At 34.8% G+C, this 22,445-nt stretch overlaps 1 protein-coding gene and 1 long non-coding RNA gene across 4 annotated transcripts in view; one reads left to right on the top strand and one right to left on the bottom strand.

The window, feature by feature from the left end:
- Positions 1-22,445, top strand: part of LOC138715344 (uncharacterized) — a 78,447-nt gene that overhangs the window by 27,712 nt on the left and 28,290 nt on the right. The gene's annotated exons all lie outside the window — the stretch shown is intronic.
- The window catches only part of LOC138715343 (mite allergen Der p 3-like), a 32,592-nt gene continuing 14,166 nt past the window's right edge, over positions 4,020-22,445 (bottom strand). The window contains exons 4-7 of the mRNA XM_069848162.1: positions 21,967-22,108; positions 21,766-21,882; positions 16,071-16,223; positions 4,020-4,226 (exon numbers count right to left, since the gene is read on the bottom strand). Coding sequence (XP_069704263.1) covers positions 4,080-4,226; positions 16,071-16,223; positions 21,766-21,882; positions 21,967-22,108 — 559 coding nt within the window. The 3' untranslated portion in view covers positions 4,020-4,079. The remainder of the gene's footprint in view (positions 4,227-16,070; positions 16,224-21,765; positions 21,883-21,966; positions 22,109-22,445) is intronic.

The raw sequence follows: 22,445 nt of genomic DNA, 5'->3' as shown, positions 1-22,445 counted from the left end.
GGAATCTGCCAGTGTTCATGCACCGCAAGTTGAAGAATGGAAAGTAAAACTTTCTTCAATCATTCAAAATTATAAAGAAGAAGACATTTATAACGCGGACGAAACTGGTTTATTTTTTCGTGCTCTTCCGGACAAAACTCTAAGCTTGCGGGGAGAAAAATGTTCTGGCGGGAAAATTTCAAACGTTTGACTGTGCTGCACTGTGCGACTATGGCAGGTGAAAAAATGAAACCACTCGTTATTGGAAAGGCATCGAAACCTCGCTGTTTTAAAGGAATGGACATGATGAAGTTGCCTGTGGAATGGAGAGCTAATAAGAAAGCTTGGATGACACGCGATCTTATGACTGATTGGCTAGTTTCTTTTGACAAGAAAATGAACAGACAAAACAGAAAAGTTTTACTTTTCCTAGACAATGCTGCCTCCCATCCGGAATTAAGTCTGACAAATGTCAAATTAGTGTTCCTACCTCCTAACACTACTTCTGTCTGTCAGCCGCTTGACCAAGGAATTATACATGTCTTCAAGGGTCAGTATAGGCAACTTATACCAAGAGTCTCATTGCACAAATGAACACTGCAGCCTCTGCCACAGACCTCACAAAATCTGTCAGTGTACTCGATGCAATTGAATGGATAAACTTGGCTTGGAAAGCAGTAACAAAGGATACAATTAGAAACTGTTTTCTGAAAGCAGGATTTCGCTAATGACAATGAAGTCGAGGTACAAGATGATGACATTGAAGAAGTGCAGGAATCTATTCAGAGTCTTCTAAATCAGGCAGGACATGAGAACATCGTAGCCAGTGAGTACACATTGATTGACAACAGTGTAGGTGTTGAGGACAATTTGTTGGACGTAAGTGAAATTGTGAAGGATGCAAGAGCAACACAATCTAACAAAGAGTGTACCGGTGATAGTGAGAGTGAGAGTGAGGTGGAAGGTGAAGAAGATGATATGATTTCTGAAAATTCTATAACAAACTATAAATCACTTATCAGACAGTAGAGGAATTGAAGAAATTTGTGATCGGTCGTAGTGATACCGAAGCTCTTCAATTGATACAACAGTTGCAGGCTACTTTTGAACAGAAAATAGTTAGTGCAAGCTGTACTCGACAAAGTAGCCTGACTGACTTTTTTAAGAGAACTTCGTAATGCTGTAGGCCTACTGCACGTTATTTGTAAGTTAAAAACTATGAATTATTGTATTGCATAACTGTAGACATGGAATAAAATTGCATGGCACAGTACTGTATTTTCCTTTTTTTGGTCTTATTTACTGTAGTTCAAAGTTGCAAAGAATTTACTGTAGTACAGTAGACTGTATTTAGACTTAAACTACAGTAATGCATTTCGTTTAAAGAGTGAAGGGATACATAATGCATGTCATAAATTTACTCTTAGATTAGGGAGCCTCCCTCCCAATAACGGACACCTCCCAGATGCGGACGGATTGTTACGTCCCCTTGATGTCCGTAAATGAGAGGTTTCACTGTATCCTCATTTCTTGTTTCCAAGCATCCACCCCTGCAGTGGTAAATTAGCTGGCTCTATGTTATTTTATCAGGAATGCACCCCTCATACATTCGCAAAGTTTAAAAGTTGTTTTCCGCCACGTGTATTATTTTTTCTCATGAGCTCATGATCTTGCCAGTTTAGTTCCAATGCTTGTATTTGAAAGTTTAACGTGCACATAAATGTATGCATGTAGTTTAATATTGTGTACGAATATATTAACTTATTATTTAATGTATTTAGAATATATTAGTGATAAATGTACATAGTGTATTAATCCTACATCATAGTGTATATTACATGTTTAATCACTATAGTGCTATTATACAAATACTTAGGTACCAGTACATAGAAAACGTTGATTAATGAGTGCGAAATATGTATCCTGAAAATGACACGGTTTGTAATTTATTAGAAATGTCATTTTGTAGACTTAAATATGAGGATAAAAATGATGTTTTAAATTCTGGACCACCTACAGTTCCATTTGTTATTTGTTTTAAAAAGTGCTAAGAAAATACAGAAGTTGTATAAAATAACTTTAAAAAATTCTTCTGATGAAAGAAGCTTTTCTGTTTGAAAAGACTGAAAATTTCACTCAGAATACTACATCACAGGAGAGACTTTCATTATTAGCCCATAGCTTTGCATAGAGATATACTGTCCACCCTCAGTTAAACTCAGACATTTTGTGAAGACATCATCGACAGGTTTGCTGCTTTAAAATGTAGGAGTATTGACTTGGTATGCAAGAAATTGGGTGAGTCCTGAAATAAATTAATTTTCCTGTTTGCATGTGTTCTAAAACTATTAAAACTGTATGTAGTTTACGAATAGTAGGCCTACTCATTATATTGGTGAAACTGTTCATTCATTTGTGTATGTGAACAGCACTTCACCTATTTTTTTACGGCGAGCCGCTACTGGTTTCTAATGGTAACGAAAGGCATATAAAACAAGTACATGCTTCAGCATTATTTCATGTTAGTATTGTGCAATCTTTCTGCACTGAAGTACCGCCCATCAGCAGTAATTACTTTTTTCCAGGAATTAGAAGCTTTCATCCCCATTCTCTCTCTGTGTCCCTCTCTACCTCTCTCATGCTCCTCCTTTAATTTTCAGTACAATAAATCTCAGCACAGTCAATGATGTGTAGTTAACTAGCTGCTTTGTACTGTACTTACCTGTTTCTTTATTCTCTTTTACATTTTTGTGAGAAAACCCATGGCAAATAATTGCCTTTCTTTCAGTTCAATAATACTTTATCTTGATCAAGTTTTGCGTGATATGAAGTTACCTGTCCGAATAATAACTCACTAACTGGCGTTAATAAGCAGACTGACTGATTAAAGATGCGGCTTATTGCGTATTTTTTTCATATTATAGAAGTAGTTTTTGATAAATTCCTGAAATATTGTCTTCTGTTTCCGCATTATACAAAATAAATGTCACTATAATGCCTATTCTGTCTACTGGGACTAAAAAAAAGTGTTCACATTCGACAAGTATCCGCCTTATTCATGTTCCATCTTGCACAAGTTTTACTGCAACTCAGCACACTCCTTTCCATTCGTCTTGTGCTTCAATTTCTTTTTCATCTTACCATAAATTTTTATAATGTTCAATCCATTCATTTTATGTTATAATATTAATTCTTATGGTGCTTTTCTCGTACTTGTTCAAATGTTTAATCATCTTATAAGGAAAATTTGGTCTGCCATGTATATCGTACCGGTACTCAATTTCTGTTATAAATTTATCCCATGCTTGGTATGCTTTCTTCATTCCAGACCCTTAAACCTTTTCTGCTTCAATTTTTTTTTTTCTTTTCACCAAATGTTTCTTGTGTAACTTTTCCAATATAGTTTTGATAATTTTCCCATTCTTTTTCTAACAAATGTTTCTACAATTTTTGTTGATATAGCACCTTTATGCCTTCGTCTTTGAATAAGTATATTTTGTGTATGGTACCTCATCTTTGATTAGGTTTAAGCTATTTTCCATCTATTCCAAAGATAGGATTTTACCTGTAACAAGTAATAGTCTGAGCCTATAACCTATGTAGGTGACGTAATATTTCCCTATTACCACTACATTGGTGATGTAGATTAATGTCTATCTCCTCCTCCTCCTCCTCCTCCTCCTCCTCCTCCTCCTTATTATTATTATGTATTAGGCGCAGTGTCCTATTACAGTCTCACTTTATCGTCCTTAGATTAATGAAAATTATGGAAAAATTGTGAAATTATGACAGGAGAAATGGGATCACACTGGAGAAAACCTGCTCAAATGTATTTTACCATAATAACTCTACTTGGGTTCCTTGGAACTGAGGTTGGTTCCCCATTGTGGAAAGTAACTCCATAATCTGACTAATGGTACAACTTATCTACTTATAGGTCTATACAGTACAAGCCTAAATCTGTGCAGTAATTATGACAAAGTAAAAATTGACATGATAAAGAAGCTGCTAAATCTTTTTCTTATAGGAATACAGAAATGTGGAAGAACTATGAATTGGTCAGTTTTATTGCCATCGTAACATGGTACAATTTAACATAATTACACTCCAGCATGCTGGTTTATCCAGTCTCTATAATATGATACCCTGGTGTAAACAGTTGGGAATCCTTTCGTGGCACAGAACAATGTAAAGGAAACAAGACCTTCCAAGACATCATCTACGATCAGTGGGCTGCCAGTATCTCCCTGTAGACATAAGATTGGGAAAGATAAAGAAATTTTATTTATACACATATGCTATAAATATGTCCCTTTATACTTCATTCATTAAGGCTGTCCTTTATAACCAACCCTGTTGAACATCTACTTAGAGAATTTAGTGAAGAACTATTTTCAGAACATAGGATGAATTATAACAGGAAAAAGAAGAATAAAGTGCATAAGATTTGTTGATGATATGGCATTGTTGCCAGAAGATGAGATGATATGAGGGGGACCCAAAAATAACCGGAATGTTTTTTTTTTTTTTTTTTTTTTTTTTTTATTGAACTCTACACTCACAGTACTTTAGTCCCCTTCAAAGTATTATCCATGTGCATTAATGCATTTGTCCCAACGCTTTTGCCACTGCTGAAAACAGTGCTGAAACTCTTGAGGCAGGATACTGTTCAAAGCTGTTAGCGTGTTTTCTTTAACGTCATTCACATCACTAAATCGCTTTCCTTTCAGACATTTCTTCATCTGTGGAAACAAAAAAAAAAGTCCGATAGAGCCAGATCGGGTGAGTAGGGTGGTTGTTGTTGCTTGTCAAAAACTGTTGGACTGTCAGAACTGTATGGGCTGGAGCATTGTCGTGGTGAAGGAACTACATCCCATTTCTCCACATTTCGGGCCGTTTTCGTTGCACACTCTCTCGTAATCTTCGTAACACATTCAAATAGAAATGTTGGTTCACTGTTTGTCCTGGTGGAACGAACTCTTTGTGGACAATGCCATTAACATCAAAAAAATAAATCAACATTGTTTTCACATTGGATCGCACTTGACGTGCTTTCTTGGGTCGTGGTGAATTTGGAGTTTTCCACTGGCTCGATGCTTGCTTTGATTCTGGACCATACCCATAGCACCAAGACTCATCCCCAGTCACAATTCTTTTAAGAAAATTTGGATCGTTCTGCACTTCACTCTTCAAGTCGCAGCAAACTCTCATGCAACTTTCTCTTTGGTCATCTGTGAGCAAGTGAGGAACAAATTTTGCAGACACCCATCTCATGTGCAAATCTTCGGTTAAAATTCGCAGGACCATGCTCCATGACAGGTTCGTTTGCTCAGAAATTTCGTCAATGGTCTTTCGACGATCTTCATCAATTGTACGTTTGATTTTGGCAATGTTTTCGTCATTTCTTCCTGTCGAAGGACGCCCGGGGCGTGGTATGTTTTCAGTTGACATGTTGCCAGATATGAAATGGGAAAACCTCTCGTAGACCTGTGATTTCCCCAAAGCATCATCATTAAAGTAATTTCATGTTGTATGATTTTTCCGATAAATAGGTTGTAATACAATGTTAAAATTGAAGAAGGCCATGAATTATGCAACATAAAAGATGCACTAAAAATCATTAAAGTCACTAACAGTCCCATAATAGACACGGCAGAGCAATATTACATCGCAATGAGTTTTAATAAAGCGAACCAACTTTTAAACGGGCAAATAGTTAACCCCAAGAACCCATTATTCAATTTATTTAAATTAGTTTAAAAAAATCAGACTACATCATCTCAGCTTATGACATCACATCCCCCCCTCCCCACATTACTTCCGGTTCCGCCAGATGTTCATTAGGATAAGAACCACTGTGAGCATCGAACGATTCTCATTCATAGCCTGGCCAATGTCGAGCACGCAACATGTCCAGCCATTGTACGTAAATCACTAGTTTAATTCAATGCATTTAACCATCAGAATATTCATATAAGTAACAACAAATTTTATGTTCACAGTGTAAAGGCTTGACTGATAATCGGATGGTGACAACCATAAACATGTAATAATCCAACCACAGTAACCACAGGAAAACAATAACCAGGTATCAATGTAACTTATATTACGCACCACATTCGATTATGGTGAAGTGCTCCGATATGTGAAAGTGAACAAACAACAAGAAACCTTGGTGCAATAATAACGAATCAACATAAAGAATTTTAATATTTTAATAGTGAATATCTTAGTGTAAGGTTACAACATTTCAAGTAAATGAATAACTGCATTTGACCACACAATACGTCAAGACAACCCCAGTGTTCCACAAACTGATGGATAATTGCAGCAGAAAAACAAATTTTAAATGTTAGTAATAAGTGTGTGTTTTTAATTTTTAATCATTAATTATCTATAAACAGATTGTTTTATATGTGACATGAAATCACCAGGGTACACATTATATGTTTCATTCACACAGTTCATGTGCACCTATTTGAACATGTAATCAGGCAAATTTTCATACATTTGAAAATGGCACATTAGTGCCGAAAACGTTTATGTTATAATTAATCATATAATACTAGATAAGTAAAGACGGTATATTTCAATTTTAACATTGTATTGTATCATCATTAAAGGCTTGCCGAAGCATCCCAATGGTCTCAGCTGCAGTTTTCCCTAACAGAAAACAAAATTTCACACACACTCTTTGTTCCTTGTGGTCGGCCATCTCACTAATCGCCAAACAGTTGAAACAGGAACGCAAACAACACAGCACCACAAACAAACCACTTCACTCAGACTGACGCCAGCTCACTAACAGTCGCGGGAGACCCCGAACTAACACCACCTAACAGCACAACTCGTAACTACAAAGCCTGCTCCGCAACAGTTCGGTTCCGGTTACTTATGGGTCCACCCATTATGGGATATGATACTGGAGCTAAATGACAACGTGAGCAGTATGGAATGAAGATGAATGCAAAGATGATGAAGATCATGGTTATCAGAAGAAAAATAAAGTAGGTAAATGTGCGAATTCTAAATCAGGCAGTAGAGCAAGTGGATAGCTTCAAATACTTGGGATGTACTATACCATAACATGAGCTGCTGTCAGGAAGTCAAAAGGAGGATAGCAATGGCAAAGAAAGCTTTTAATAGAAAAAGGAGCATCTTCTGCGGACCTCTGAAAAAAAGAACTAAGGCAGAAACTAGTGAAGTGCTTTGTGTGGAGTGTGACATTGTATGGGACAGAAACATGGACATTACGACGATGTGAAGGGGAATGACTAGAAGCATTTGAAATGTGGATATGGAGAAGAATGGAACGTGTGAAATGGACAGACAGAATAAGAAATGAAGTTGTGCTGGAAAGAATGGCCTAATGCAGAAATTGATCAGGAAAAGAAAAAGGAACTAATTGCCTGGGTTACTGATTGAGAAGAAACTGCCTACTGAAGGATGCACTGGAAGGAATGGTGAACGGGAGAAGAGTTTAGGACAGAAGAAAATATCAGATGATAGACGACATTAAGATATATGGATCATATGTGGAGATTAAAAAGAAAGCAGAAAGTAGGAAAGCTTGGAGAATGCTGAGTTTGCAGTGAAGAACCTGCCCTTGGACAGAACACTATGAATGAATGAATATTTAATTATTAGCAGAACACCTATTAACCTCCTCTAACTTAACAAGGAAAAGTATTAATCAAGAAATATGACAGGCTTGTATTGAGATGGTAGTAGAAGGATTTGATGGTCAAAAACCTCCTATTGAGAACTACTAACTTTGATTATTACAAAATTCACAGATAATATAGGCCTACTAATCTTGTATGTACGTAGTTTAATCTGTCATATGTAACATATAATAATAACTAACATTTCTTTATTGTTTTTTTTTTACATCTCTAAAAATTGGAGAACTCATATATACTTCATATCTTCCAAACTGTGTGTATGTGTGCACGCACATGTGTGCTTGCACGTGCGTATGTGACCACACCAAATTTCAATAACAAAGAAGAGTTACTACCTATTTGTTTTATATTTAATTAAATTAAGTGTCTTTATGCAAAATACACTAATAATAATAATAGAATTATTATTATTATTATTATTATTATTATTATTATTATTATTATTATTATTATTATTATTATTATTATTATTATTGCCTATTATTATTTTGTCTTTGTGGATGACATGAATATGTTAGGAGAAAATCCACAAACGATTAGGGAAAACACGGGAATTTTACTGAAGCAAGTAAAGCAATTGGTTTGGAAGTAAATCCTGAAAAGGCAAAGTATATGATTATGTCTCGTGACCAGAATATTGTAAGAAATGGAAATATAAAAATTGGAAATTTATCCTTTGAAGAAGTAGAAAAATTCAAATGTCTTGGAGCAACAGTAACAAATATAAATGACACTCGGGAGGAAATTAAACACAGAATAAATATAGGTAATGCCTGTTATTATTCGGTTGAGAAGCTTTTGTCACCTAGTGTGCTGTCAAAATATCTAGGATTTATAAAACAGTTATATTACTGGTTGTTCTGTATGGTTGTGAAACTTGGACTCTCACTTTGAGAGAGGAACAGAGATTAAGAGTGTTTGAGAATAAGGTTCTTAGGTAAATATTTGGGGCTAAGAGGAAATGGAGAAAGTTATACAATGCTGAACTGCACGCATTGTATTCTTCACCTGACGTAATTAGGAACATTAAATCCAGACATTTGAGACGAGCAGGGCATGTAGCATGTATGGGAAAATCCAGAAATGCGTATAGAGTGTTAGTTGGGAGGTCGGAGGGAAAACGACCTTTGGGGAGGTCGACACGTAGATGGGAGGATAATTTAAAATGGATTTGAGGGAGGTGGAATATGATTGTAGAGATTGGATTAATCTTGCTCAGGATAGGGACTGATGGCGTGCTTATGTGAGAGTGGTAATGAACTTTTGGGTTCCTTAAAAGCCATAAGTATTATTATTATTATTATTATTATTATTATTATTATTATTATTATTATTATTACTCTTAGGTGAATTATGGAAAATGCAGTTATTAATTCTGTCGTTGATTTGCAAAAGGGAACACATCCAAAATAACAAAGTGTTGGGAAATTGCAATAAAAACATAACATACTTAAAAAATTAAAATGTTCATGGATCTTGGATGCATGTATCAATAGTAATCTAATTAGAAAAAAAATTATGAGCGTTTTAATTTGTTATTTTAGTTATAGTTTTTGCGATTTTCCAACACTTTGTTATTTTGGAGATGTCCCCTTATGCAAATCGACGACAGAATTAATAGGCAATTTTGGGGCAATATCCATACATTTTTACACAAGATTTTTTCTCCCTTAGTTTCCTGTAAGAGTTACTAAGAAATGACGAGGAACTGATAGAAGTTAAAAGATTAAGGTAGATATGAAGAATACAAGGTAAATCATATTGAAATTATTAAGAATACTGTCTTAGGAAATTTTTTTATTTTATTTTATTGGGTTATTTTACGACGCTGTATCAACATCTAGGTTATTTAGCGTCTGAATGATATGAAGATGATAATGCCGGTGAAATGAGTCCGGGGTCCAGCACCGAAAGTTACCCAGCATTTGCTCGAATTGGGTTGAGGGAAAACCCGGAAAAAACCTCAACCAGGTAACTTGCCCCGACTGGGATTCGAACCCGGGCCACCTGGTTTCGCTGTCTTAGGAAAAGTTCACGAAAAAAAAAGCTAGTGCTGTATTAGTAAAAGAAACAGATGTAAATTTATGAGAGGAAAATAATTGCCAAAGAAAGAGTTACTAGCCTAATTTTATTTTTTTTATGTGGTTATTGTACGATGCTTTATCAATTTCTATGGCTATCTAGCATCTGAGTGAGATGAAAGTGAGAATGCCAGCGAGATTAGTCCAGGGTTCAGCGCCAAATGTTACCCAGCATTTTCTCTTAATGGGTTGAAAGAAAACCGCGGAAAAAAACCTCAACCAGGTAACTTGTCCCAACCAGGAATTGAACCTGGGCCCGCATGTTTCACGGTCAGGTAGACTAACCATTACTCCACAGCGGGGTGGACACTAATTTTATGGTAGAGGGCTTAAATAAGCAGGAGAACTAAATCATCTTACTCCTGGGCAATCTTTAAAAGAACCTAATATCAAAAATTTAAAACTCTGTTAGAGTAATACAAGACTGTTGCTAGAATTAGATGACAATAGCTATATCACACACGCACACAAAACATGGCTGTGTTTAGAAAGTTAGTACCTATTGATATAATAATATAGTGATCACAAATATTTAAAATGCACTTTCAGGTCTTCAGCTCAAGAGACTAAAATTTATTTAATGAATGAAGAAAATATGTTATTAACTAGGCCAGTGATACTCATTATGCGAGCTGCATGCGGCTGTCAAAGACATTTATTGCGGCTCTTGAACTAATATTACTATTACTATTCTTTTTCTGAGAATCATTTTTTTAATTTATGTAATAATGTGCAACTGGAGAAAACTTTGGTTACTCTACATCATTACTGCCAGTGAAGGTGTTCAACAATGGCACATATTTGTTTTCTTTAAAAAGGTAATGTCATGTAACATGTGCTTACATCTTGATATACTGGAATTCATATAATAATGAGTTATACGTTTTTATCTTTACAATAGCTTGCATCAAATTTTGATAAGTAGTATCCAAAACATTCTCAATCAAGGAAATAAAAACTGAAAATGTTTAAAAATGTCCGCAGTACCTGAACAGAAAGTAATGTATTCTACTCTATATAAAAATTAATTGACAATAAAAGCATAATACCACGTAGCAGAAAAATGAAGTTATTTACAGATGAGAAGGTTGTTAAAGAGTGCCTTCTGGCTAGACGCTAGATGTATGTGACACTTTGTTTTCTAAAAATCCAAATTCAAAACTTTAAAGGTAAAATAAAACAAGTCCGCCCTTCAACTTCAAAATACCAGTAATATGTCAGTGTTAAATCTGTTACTTTATATTGAAATAATAATAATAGTAATAATAATAATAATAATAATAATAATAATAATAATAATAATTTCATTAATCTTTAAAAGAGGAGCCATTCTTTTACTAATGTGCATGCTTCTACATAATTCATGTGAATTGTAACTGTGATCACTATTTTGTATTATCACTTTACTATTGTTTATTGGTTATAAAATATGTATTTTGATGCCAACTATAACCCTAATATATTTCAGGGTGAAATAGGGTTTATTACATTGGATAATAAAAAAAAATAATAATAACAATAATAATAGGACAAGTAATGTAATAATAATTGAAAATCATTAAGTTTCAATACTGTGAAATGCATTGTGGCTCTCTGCAAATTATTATTTCTCACTTTTGGCTCTCCTCTAATTTCTAGTAAGTACCACTGAACTAGGCACTTAAAGCACAGAGGAAAAGTAGATAATATAGATATTCCCAGTGGAGGAGACATATGCAATATTTTGCTTAAAAATGATGTGCATATTAAGAAAATTAGTTTGCTTAACTTTGCTGAAAGAATGTGATCTTAAGTCACAAACTCCTTCATAATGTGTATTTGTCGAAATGTTACAGAATATTGCTATTGTAACAACTTAATTTTACAAGGTAGTGCCACAGTTTCCTGAAAATTCCAGTTTCTATATGGCAATGCTACTGTAAAACTGCTGGTTGGAAAATTGTTGATGTTTATAAGCAATGACTGGAATTTTGGGAGAATGCCTTTTTAAATGTGTTACATTTGTGTTAAATTTAAAAGTGAATCTGTACGAATTACATCTTTGTGATTGAAATAATGGACGTTTTAATTAGCCTTTTTCTGTTTTTTTTAATATAAATACCAGTATCTACCTTATTTGCAAAATAAATGCCTTTTGTTGCCTTAATTTAATTACTTAGCAGTAATTTTCGTTTAAATAAAAACTGTCTGCCTGTATGTTTAATTTATTTCTGCAACTGTAACAACAACGACTGTGATGACTTTAAAAGTGACAATGAGATTCGCATTTTAGAAATATAAAAGTAATGTACTGCTTGTGTTTGCCTTCCGATACTGGTAAGTTCATATTTTTTTTTTAAAGTAGCAATGAGTGTGGCAGTTAGAAATAGAACGGCGAAGGTTGAAATTAACTTCTTGTTTTATACTATATTTCTTTCAGTTGTATTTCGTCAGTCATTCCATAAAGCAGCTGCTAGTAATATGCCTAAATTCATGTGTCTTTACGCAATAAATTGCAAAATTATGTTAATAAATTTGGATTCGACGTGTTTTCAACTGATGGCAAAATTCTTCTATGAAAAATATGTCAGCAGGCAGTGAACACTGAAAAGGAATATTTCATATCTCAACACATTGCAACATTCAAACACAGAAATGCACTTTCAAAGGCTACTAAGAAAAATAAGATTTCTCTACTACCTATGGTAATTGCAACATCAAGTCGACAATCACAATTTGCATTCGACTTAAGTAAAGCTTTTGTGGATGTTGGAATCCCTTTATGGAAGCTCGAAAATTCTACCTTAAGACAGATTTTGGAGAAGTATGCCAACAACTTTGCGAAAAACTTACTTAAATGAATATTACTATTCCTTAATGAAGTTATTCAAGACAAAGTGAAAAATAAGAAGATATGGATCTACATCAATGAGTCTCCTGATTCTACAGGTCACTGTATTGCCATTAGATCCTTCTACAAAAGATGTGAAATCATTTCTGCTTACAACAATGTCTGGAAAGGGTTAGCCGTATACAACTATCTCATAGTTATTCACCAATTCATTGAAATTAATATTGCCAGAAGAAATTAACCATGACAGCGTGTTACTGTTTGTTATTGACGCCTCAGCATATATGAAAAAGGCTGGAAAAACTTTAAAAGTGTTATTTCCTAACATGCTTCATGTGACCTGCATAGCCCATGGAATTCACAGTGTCAGAAAAGGTACGATCCTTGTTTTCAGATGTCGATAAATTGGTTTCCAGTATTAAGAAAATCTTTATGAAACCCCACTATGAATTCAGACATTTAATGACGTTGCTCCAGGAGTAGCTCTGCCTCCCAAGCCTACCATAACAAGATGGGGAACATGGATTTCAGCAGTACTGGTAGTTTACTACACTTCAAATTTTACGAGTGTAAGTAAGGTGGTCAGCACTCTGCAGGATGAAGCAACATCAATCACAGCAGCTAAGAAACTTGTGGGATCTACTTGTGGGATTTAACTTTTATTGCAGTTGTGTTGGGTTTCCTACCAGAAGTTGTCACTAGACTTCAAGAAAGAGAACAGACCCTGTAGAAGTTAGTGAAAATTATGGAAGATGCAGTGCAATGATTAGACAGTGTTCCAGAGGAAAAGGGTTTATTGGTAAGGAAAAAATGTAAGAGAGTGTTCTCTTAAAATTATGATTTCGGCAAACTTAAAAAAAAAAAAAAAAAAATTTCTCCAAGGGGACAGTTCTATTGACATTGAAATGGACTCTTCTATGCTGCTGTGCTTCCGATTTGCCCCCATAATCTCTGTGGATGAAAATTATGTTATCTGACAGGAGACAGAACATGGCAGTATGAAACTTAAAAAAAAAAAAAAAAAAAAAAATGGTTGTAATGCGTAACCAATAAGTCATAAGTCACTACAATTTCATAAAACTTTGCTGTCAAGTATAGATAGAAACATTTTTAAATTTAAAAATTACAACAAAACATACACCGCAATGTCGACATAAATATACAGATTGATTATTCGGTTAAATAATAAAATGTATAGGCCTAATACTATGTTTTTCTTTGTTGCCTTTTTTTGTTTTGCCTATTTTAGTTGTTTATAATGCCTTTTTGCCTGCCTATTTTAAGAATTTATAATGCCTGAATTTCCGGTCTTTGTTTATAAAGATTTAATGTAAAGTATGGGATGTCGAGAAAGTATGAAGATGAAACAAATGGTCTGAGGGGAAGAAGTATGATGGTAAACTTGCTAAGTTTCTAAAGAAGAAACTATCCAAAAACTGACTGAATTTATTTGCGGAATAGAGCTTCGAATGCTGCAATATTTTTACATTCAAAGGAAACAATCTAAGACTTATCAGGAAGATAAAGGGGAAATGGTATCTCATCCAAATCTTACTGTAAGTTCGGTAGGTGAAATGCAAAGTTTACATTGGCAGCAGAGCCGGGTAAGATTCTTTAATGTTGACTTTAGTAAGTACAGTACTTGAATGTATCTTAGTATCAGAGAATTTTAATCATACAAGATTATTATCATTGTGACATAGTTTGTTCCTTTTTTGAACTACTGGCTCAAGTTCCCAATTAAGAAATAAATGTATTACAAATTCTATCTACTGGTACCAGTAAATATATAGTGAGAACATACGAAAAGAAGAGAATTTGGTATTTCTTTGCAACCTTACGTTTCAAAAGCCCCGTAAACAGAATTATAAGTTTGGCAAAGTGTTCTATGTGAAGAACTATAAAAGTAAGCAAATGTTTGGTATCAAATAGGTACCGGCACTTCAAGAGTTACCGGTAACTGAAGTCATGGATCTGTCACCTAAAACACAATGCATAGGTAAAATGTTCGGGGTTAACATCAGGTTAAAAATAGCTGGAAAAGTAAACTACCAGTATAACATCATATGTATAACATAATTTATAGAGCCCACACCTGTGAAGTAACATCGCATCTGTCCACGAAACTAGGTGCCTGGGTTCGATTCCCAAGTCGGGGCAAGTTACCTGGTTGAGGTTTTTTCCGGGGTTTTCCCTCAACCCATTATGAACAAATGCTGGATAACTTTCAGTGTTTGACCCTGGACTCATTTTACCGGCATTATCAACTTCGTCTCATTCAGATGCTAAATAACCTAAGATGTTAATAAAGCGTCATAAAATAACCTACTAAAATAAAAAAAAATAATTTATAGAGGGCATTCTCCTATGTTTCTGACCAGAAGACTTTTTGAGAATTTTTAAAGTGAAATATTTTCGTCTTGACAACTAGATGTTTCTTAATTGGTACCTAGCATTAACATATTGAAAATTTCTTGTTCCATTGAATTATGAAGAAATGAGTCAGAATATGAATTAAGAATTTCATAATTACTGTCGTATGTAGTTTAAGATTGCAGACATCCTTCCATACTAGAACTACATCAATATTTCGTTGGTGTAATTTCCTGAATAAAATCAAAACACGTGGCATAGTTTTATGGGAAATAGAAATGTTTTGTCCTGCAAGGTATGAATATGGCTATCATATTCTCGTAACATTACAGAATCTATTTGTCTAATCCGCTTGACATCTTGAAAATACTGAGTCAGTTTCTCTTTATTTTTTTTTTGCACTATGTTGATGGTACCAGTACTGCTTTTTATAATTTTATCTATATAGGTATGTGCTTGACTCAAATAGTGGTAAGCCAGAAATTTTGGCAAGAAAATATAATTCCTATTTTCACACTATAAACCTTACTAGTTATATAGTCAAACTGAATGACTTCTGTGCTGAAAAAAGTTCATGCTCAGCTTGCAGAAATACTAGATTCAAATGGAAAGGAAATTGATGCTTAACACTTTGGATGACTATGACTCTTAGGTTTCTTGAGATTTGAGTGGCTGACTGTTACTGACATTTAAGTTTTGGAATTCTCACAAATATCGTTAATCCTCCCTACAATTTAGCTACTAGTACAGTACTGGTACTTGATTTGAACTTACCTCTTATCACAAACTTCAGCTTTGCATTCACAGAGTTTCTAAAATAAAAGCCTTTGTTGGATCGCATTTTTTAAAATGTTTTAAGAATTTAAATGTTAACAATTTCAGAATCTATAAATGAAAAGAGCAATTAATGACCAAAAAAATGACAAAACTAGGAAATTTAAAACTTTATCAGAATACTATATTTAATGATTTGCGTACCTTTATTTTCTTTCAGATTCTCTAAACTTTTATTTAATTTGAAATAGGCATTCGATATCTACTAATTTTTTCGAATGTAAGCTCCTCTGATTTTTTGTAGTACCGGTACTATTTTGTCTACTGGTATTGATAGTAGATACTTACATTACACGATCCTTTACCTCCTTCTGGAACATCAGCACAAATCTGACCATCTTTTATATGTTGATACAAGACTTCATATGCACTGGAGCAAATTTGCTGGTCACTGATTTGAAGATCTACTGCCCTTAATTCATCAGAAATTGGACCACTCATCTGTATAAAAAAATTAATTCAACGTGTACTTACAGCAGCATAATTGATTAATGTTGAAATTGATGATTATCGATGTTCAAAGAGAATGATTTACTATCAGAGATAAAAAAGCACTATTGGCGAAAAAAAAAACAACGACATTCAAAGACAAATATTTTTTAGAATCAATATGATGATGGAAGGAAATAGTTTGTGAGGTCTTTCGTTTCTGTTTCTAGTGCTATTAGACGTGTGAATTAACATATAAAAAGATACAAGTAGACACAACACACAGAAATTCTGATACAAGCTTATGTATTAACACTACACAGTCATCTAAGAAACCTCTAACAGACATAGAAATATAACATCATTAAAATTTAATAAAGGAAATGCAATGTCCAGAGTAATTTATGGAAGTGAAGCATAAACAGTACTGTAAAAGGAATAACAAAAATTATGTTTTCAAGGAATGCAAAGGACAGTGTGGATGACGATGACGACGACGATGATGGTGGATTTATAAAAAAATTAGAATAGGAGAGGAAACTTAAAACCAGGGAAGCTTATCCCACAAGAGATTGGTCTATTACAAATTTTTCTTGACCTGTCTGTGAAAGAACTTAGGTCCTCCCCTTTGGTGAGAAGCAGTGAGCTAGTAAACTGAGAAACGATTTGGCTACCAAGAATGATAATAAAATTATTTTGCTTTTCCATTACCTGCAATGTTACAGTGTCTCGAAGCTCCACTGAAACACCTTTTCATATGTAGAAGTGCCTTCAAGGTTTCATGGGATTTCTTTGTACTAATGATTGAGAGACTTGTTCTTAAATATGTTAATATACGGTAACTATTATACTTTCATCAAATTATCTGCATAATGTTCAGAATGGAAGTATATAGATTTTCTTTATTACTGGAATCAGTAATATTTTTGGCTTGGGTATAATAAGTTAATACAGTGAAACCTCTCATTTATGGACATCGAAGGGACGTAACAATCTGTCCGCATCTGGGAGGTGTCCTTTATTGGGAGGGAGGCTCCCCAGTATAACAGTAAATTTATAATATGCATTATATATCCCTTCACGCTTTAAATGAAATGTATTACTGTAGTTTAATTCTAAATACAGTATACTGTAGGCCTACTAGAGTAAATTCTTTGCAACTTTGAACTACAGTAAATAAGACCGAAAAAATACAGTAACTTACTGTGCCATGCAATTTTATTCTAGGTCTACAGTTATGCAGTACTGTAACAGTACTGTAATTTACAGTTTTCAACTTAACCTTTATGTTCAGGTGCCATGTCTCTCGAAACAGAACTGATTGAAGTGAAGAGAATAGGCTTAATCCTAATAATCCTATCATGTGTTGAATACAATTTCACGATCGCGGAAACATTGGCCCCATCAGAGAAGTTAAATTTTATGACTTTGTTTATCCATCCGCTTCCAGCTAACAAGTGGTAGCCAGTTGGGCTAGTGGTAGCCTACGAATTTCTGTACAGCTCTCAAAACTAAATTTTACATTTTTGTAATACATTAGGTTTTGAAAACCACGTTCTGTCCGCAGTCAGGAGGTAAAGCAAGCTTTAGAACTGTGAAATAGTTGTCCGTGTCCGTGTCTGAGAGTGTCCGTAAGCGAGAGTTAAATTTATCATTATTTCTGTATTATTTCAGTTGGGACATAAAAATCTGTCCGTATTTGAGGAATGTCCGTATCTTGGGAGTGTCCATAAGGAGAGGTTTCACTGTACAAGGGTCAGTCAAATGAAAACGAGAAATTGGCTGCCAAAAATTAGGTTACATGCCGCCATGGGCGAAAGTTTTGGAGTTGATGCTACTGATTGAGAGCTGTATTGTACGAGGTTGGGAAGTCATATGCAGTGGCAAGACGAAGATGACGTTCACAGTAACAGGAACGTCCAAGTTCTCGCAGCATAGTGTGGTGCAGTTTCTAGCCACCAAAGGCGTTTCACCAATGAAATTCATTGCCATATGAAGAAATGTACGTGGACAAGTGTATGAATGTATGGGTGGACAAAGCGATACCAACAAGGACGAACATCACTGGAGGATGACCCACACCCTGGCCAGTCCCGCACAGTCATCACGGAAGAAAATATTGTTGCAACAGACAAACTCATCCGTGCAGATCAGAGGTGTACAGTGAACGACGTGGCTCAGAACCTGAATATCAGTCATAGATCTACATACTCAATAATCCATGACTGATTGAAGTACTATAAAGTGTGCACAAAGTAGATGTCAAAATGTCTCACAGGTGAGCAGAATGGGACTGAGTTTGCAACATCTGATGCATTCTGAACAGGAGGGGAAGGCTTTCTTGAAACATATTGTGACAGTGGATGAAACATGGTGCAAGCACTATGAACCACAGAGCAAGTGACACAACATGCAGTGGAAGCACGACACATCACTACGCCCAAAAAAGTTAAGAAATTTCACAACTGCAGGAAAGGTGATGCTCATGCTGTTCTTTGACTCAGAGGGTCCATTATTCTGCCACTTCATGGAGAGAGGAGAATCTGTCACTTGTGCTTGATATTCCGAAATCCTCCATACTGAATTGCGTTGTGCCGTCAAAAACAAGCGACCTGGACGTTTACATGAAGGTGTCATTTTGTTACATGACAATGCGCGACCACACACAGCTCGGCACACCATGGACACCATTCGGGACCTGTGCAGGGATGTGCTCGAACATATCTCTTACAGCCCAGACTTGTTACCTTGCGACTTCCAGATTTTCGGCAAGTTCAAAAGTGACCTGGTAAGGCGCCGGTTTGCGATGGACAATGACGTGATTGAGGCAGTGCAGCAGTGGTGCCACTAGCAGCCAAAAGACTTTTATGAACAAAATATCAAAAATCTGGTGAGCAGGTGGGATAAGTGCCTAAAAACTGGTGCAGATTATTTTGAGAAATAAAATTCCTCTGTGGAGAACAAAATTAGTTTTCGTTTTCATTTAACTGACTTGTAGAATTTGCACAGTGCAACTGGAACTTTTTTGTGTTTCCTTGGCATCCTAATGTAAAACAAGACATTGTTTTGGAAATTAACGTAAGTCTTATAAAATTAATAACACTTCCATGTTACAACATGCATTATTACGGTAAAACTCTGAATTAAAGCTTTTTTGTTACTTTTTAAATGCTAAGAAAGTGGGTGTGGCAGTGTTGCAAGTTACCCCATCAGGTGCAGTAATCCATAAAATTGTAAATTTACAGAAAATGGTACCATATTATTCAACACAACTATAGGACAAATTTCTTTACATTATATTTAAGCCATAATTACCTGATAAATGCTCTCCAGGTGCATTCTTAAGTATACACAGCAGAAGTTTATCGTATTTTGATTTTCGCCACTTCACAACAACTTTTAAGTTTACAAAATATAATCTCATAAAAATAAAAATTTCCGCCTAAAACATCACATTTGAGATAGAACACACTCTGCTAAACAAATGACAAATGAAAAAGTTAAGGTTGAAAGTAATAAATGTTGACAAACATAAGAAATTAACTATAACTTCACATTGTTGCAACTATTCCCACTGTTGCAAGCATCCTCATTCTACGGTACTGGTATTATTCTTTTTTAACACGAGGATTCTCTCTTGGAATTATCTGGGTAGGGGTGAGGCCCCCTGTTAATTTTATTGGTGGGGGGACGCCCCTGACTCTATAAGTTGTGGGGGTAGAAAGTGCCTTGCTCCCTCGAAGTTGGTGCCTATGATGAAAGTAAATATCTGAAACCTGTTGTGTTGAACCAGGACAGTTACTTTCACATTATGTGAGAATGTATTACAGCATGTACAATATTGTCTAACAATACTGTTGTATCAAGTAGAACCAAAATCACTTTTTAAGACAGATGTGGTTAACGACTGCATTGTTACGAAAGTATGAAAACAGAATGGAGAAGGAAGACTGGTGAAAATACATTTGACGATAGAACTTTCATGACTATTTGGTGCAGAATCTAATGTAGAAATTAAAAAAAGATTTACCAAAAATACCTGCAACTTAATATAATAATAATATAAATGTTAATATTCATGCCTAAAAGGGATACGCTTAATCCTCCAGTGGTTGCAATGTAATTCAGAGTTACCGAAAATCACGCAGTGTATGACAGCCACCATTTTTTTTTTTTTGTTGGCATTGTATGTTTGTTTACACTGTCATACAGGATTAAAATTGACTTTTAGACATTTTGAAAGGTTGCAAATCAATTATTAAATTTGTCATTTATTATGAATATCAATAATTAGTTAACAATGAAATTTAATACCTATTTTGTGAAAATAATGGAACTGAAAAATTAGCAAATGTGGCATTACTTAAAATTAATAATATGCAGTCAAAATAACACTGAACACAATCTGAACAAATTGTTGGGAATGTTCGAGACAAATCTATTTGTCTACAAGATCAACAAACTTGTGTATTTTGTGGTGTTTTTCGAATGGTCACATGTGTAACTCCTTTTCCTTTTGGTGATTATTGCGCCAGCTTCAATAAAATTGTCAATATTGGTTGATCTGTGTTTGTGTGCAGATTAGAAATGTTCAATTTCAGGACTACTAGTAAAGAAGAGCACCATAAGCAAAAATGCAAGTAGTCATCAGCAAGGTCACGAGTTAAGTTTTTTGGAAGCAACTGAACTGTCTCACATCAGTTTTGCTATTGCTCTGGAAAATAATTTTAGAACTTTTGTTCACCCCAGGAAATACATCTTATTACTGCCATTTTCGCAAGATTCATCATTACTGTACCAATACTGTCTGCTTCTTGTTCATTTCGTAAGTCTGTAACAGCCTCCTCTTCATCATTATAAAAATTAGTGTCTTAATAGTAGTGTAATAATAATAATAATAATAATAATAATAATAATAATAATAATCGATATAATTTACTTCATCTATTAAACTCTGCACAATCTTTTTTATTGTTAGGATCATCAAGACCATAAAAATCTCTACTGTTGACTCATTTTCAATGCAAAAGATATAAAAAAAATTAGTTGTTGTAAGAAACCATGCAATCTGTGACATTCTGATCAATGATTGTAAAGAAATACTTACCGTATTTCAGAAGAATTATTTAATTTATGCTGGTAGCAATAAAAGTTACGTAGCTTTTCTCAGACACTGTTGACACTTTAGTGAACATGACTTAGCACTACCAGAGTTGTACTAGAACTGGCGTGTTGTCACTTTGATATGTTCATTATGAATAGTTGATTGAAAGATAAATGACAATGTACAATGGATGTAAAGATTTTCTTGCATTGATGAAAAGAAAGGAATCTCTATAAGATTCTGTGCGACCACTACAGGATTAAAAGGGATGTCCTGCAGAGATTATTGAAGCTGGCCCTCATGATGATGATGATGATGATGATGATGATGATGATGATGATGATGATGATGATGGTGGTGGTGGTGGTGGTGGTGGTGTAATGATTGCCACTTGTGTTACTATTATTACTACTACCACCACCACTACTACTATTACTACTACAGACTTACATAATCTGCTCCCCAGCCAACTACAGTTGCTCTGCTGCCAACAGACGGGTTGTGTCCTTTGTCTGGCAGTGCAATTGCTTGCACATTTATTCCATCGAGATTAAATGGAGGATTAACCTGTGAACATCACTACTCTTAATTTTATTGCTGTACATATGTAAATGCTTGTGATATTGCAATTAGCAGTAAATTCTAACTTACCTGAAGAAGAGCAATGTCATTTCTCCATGAGTCACTCTTATTGTATTGTTCATGCACAATTATGTTTGACACTTGGTGTCGTGTGCCGCCATTTTGAAGGTTGATTGTTCCAGCCAAAATTGAGTGATCACTTACAGGAAGTCTAAAAATCAATAATTTACTATGTCATCATTATCAATGCGAATGTTTCAACCATAACAACGTTAAAATGTCGTACTTTTATTTAAATCTGGATTATTTGGAGTAACTCCACAACTTGGAGTAATACTGGTGATAGTCATGAGGTCTAACTGCGAAACTCGGGGGGGGCCCATAATCAAATTCTGGTTAGGACAAATTATTTGTTTGAGGTTTCTTCTGAGATTTTTCTCAATTCTAAGAGTAAGTGTAAGGAATTTTCGGCATTTGGTCTTTGTGCTCATTTTGCCGGCATTATCATAATTAGATATGAAAAGCAACGGGAATCAAACGTGTCAATT

This window comes from Periplaneta americana, chromosome 15 (genome assembly GCF_040183065.1).
Source record: "Periplaneta americana isolate PAMFEO1 chromosome 15, P.americana_PAMFEO1_priV1, whole genome shotgun sequence".
In the NCBI taxonomy this organism is placed as follows: Eukaryota; Metazoa; Arthropoda; class Insecta; order Blattodea; family Blattidae; genus Periplaneta; species Periplaneta americana.
This window is presented reverse-complemented; position numbering and strand designations above follow the sequence as displayed.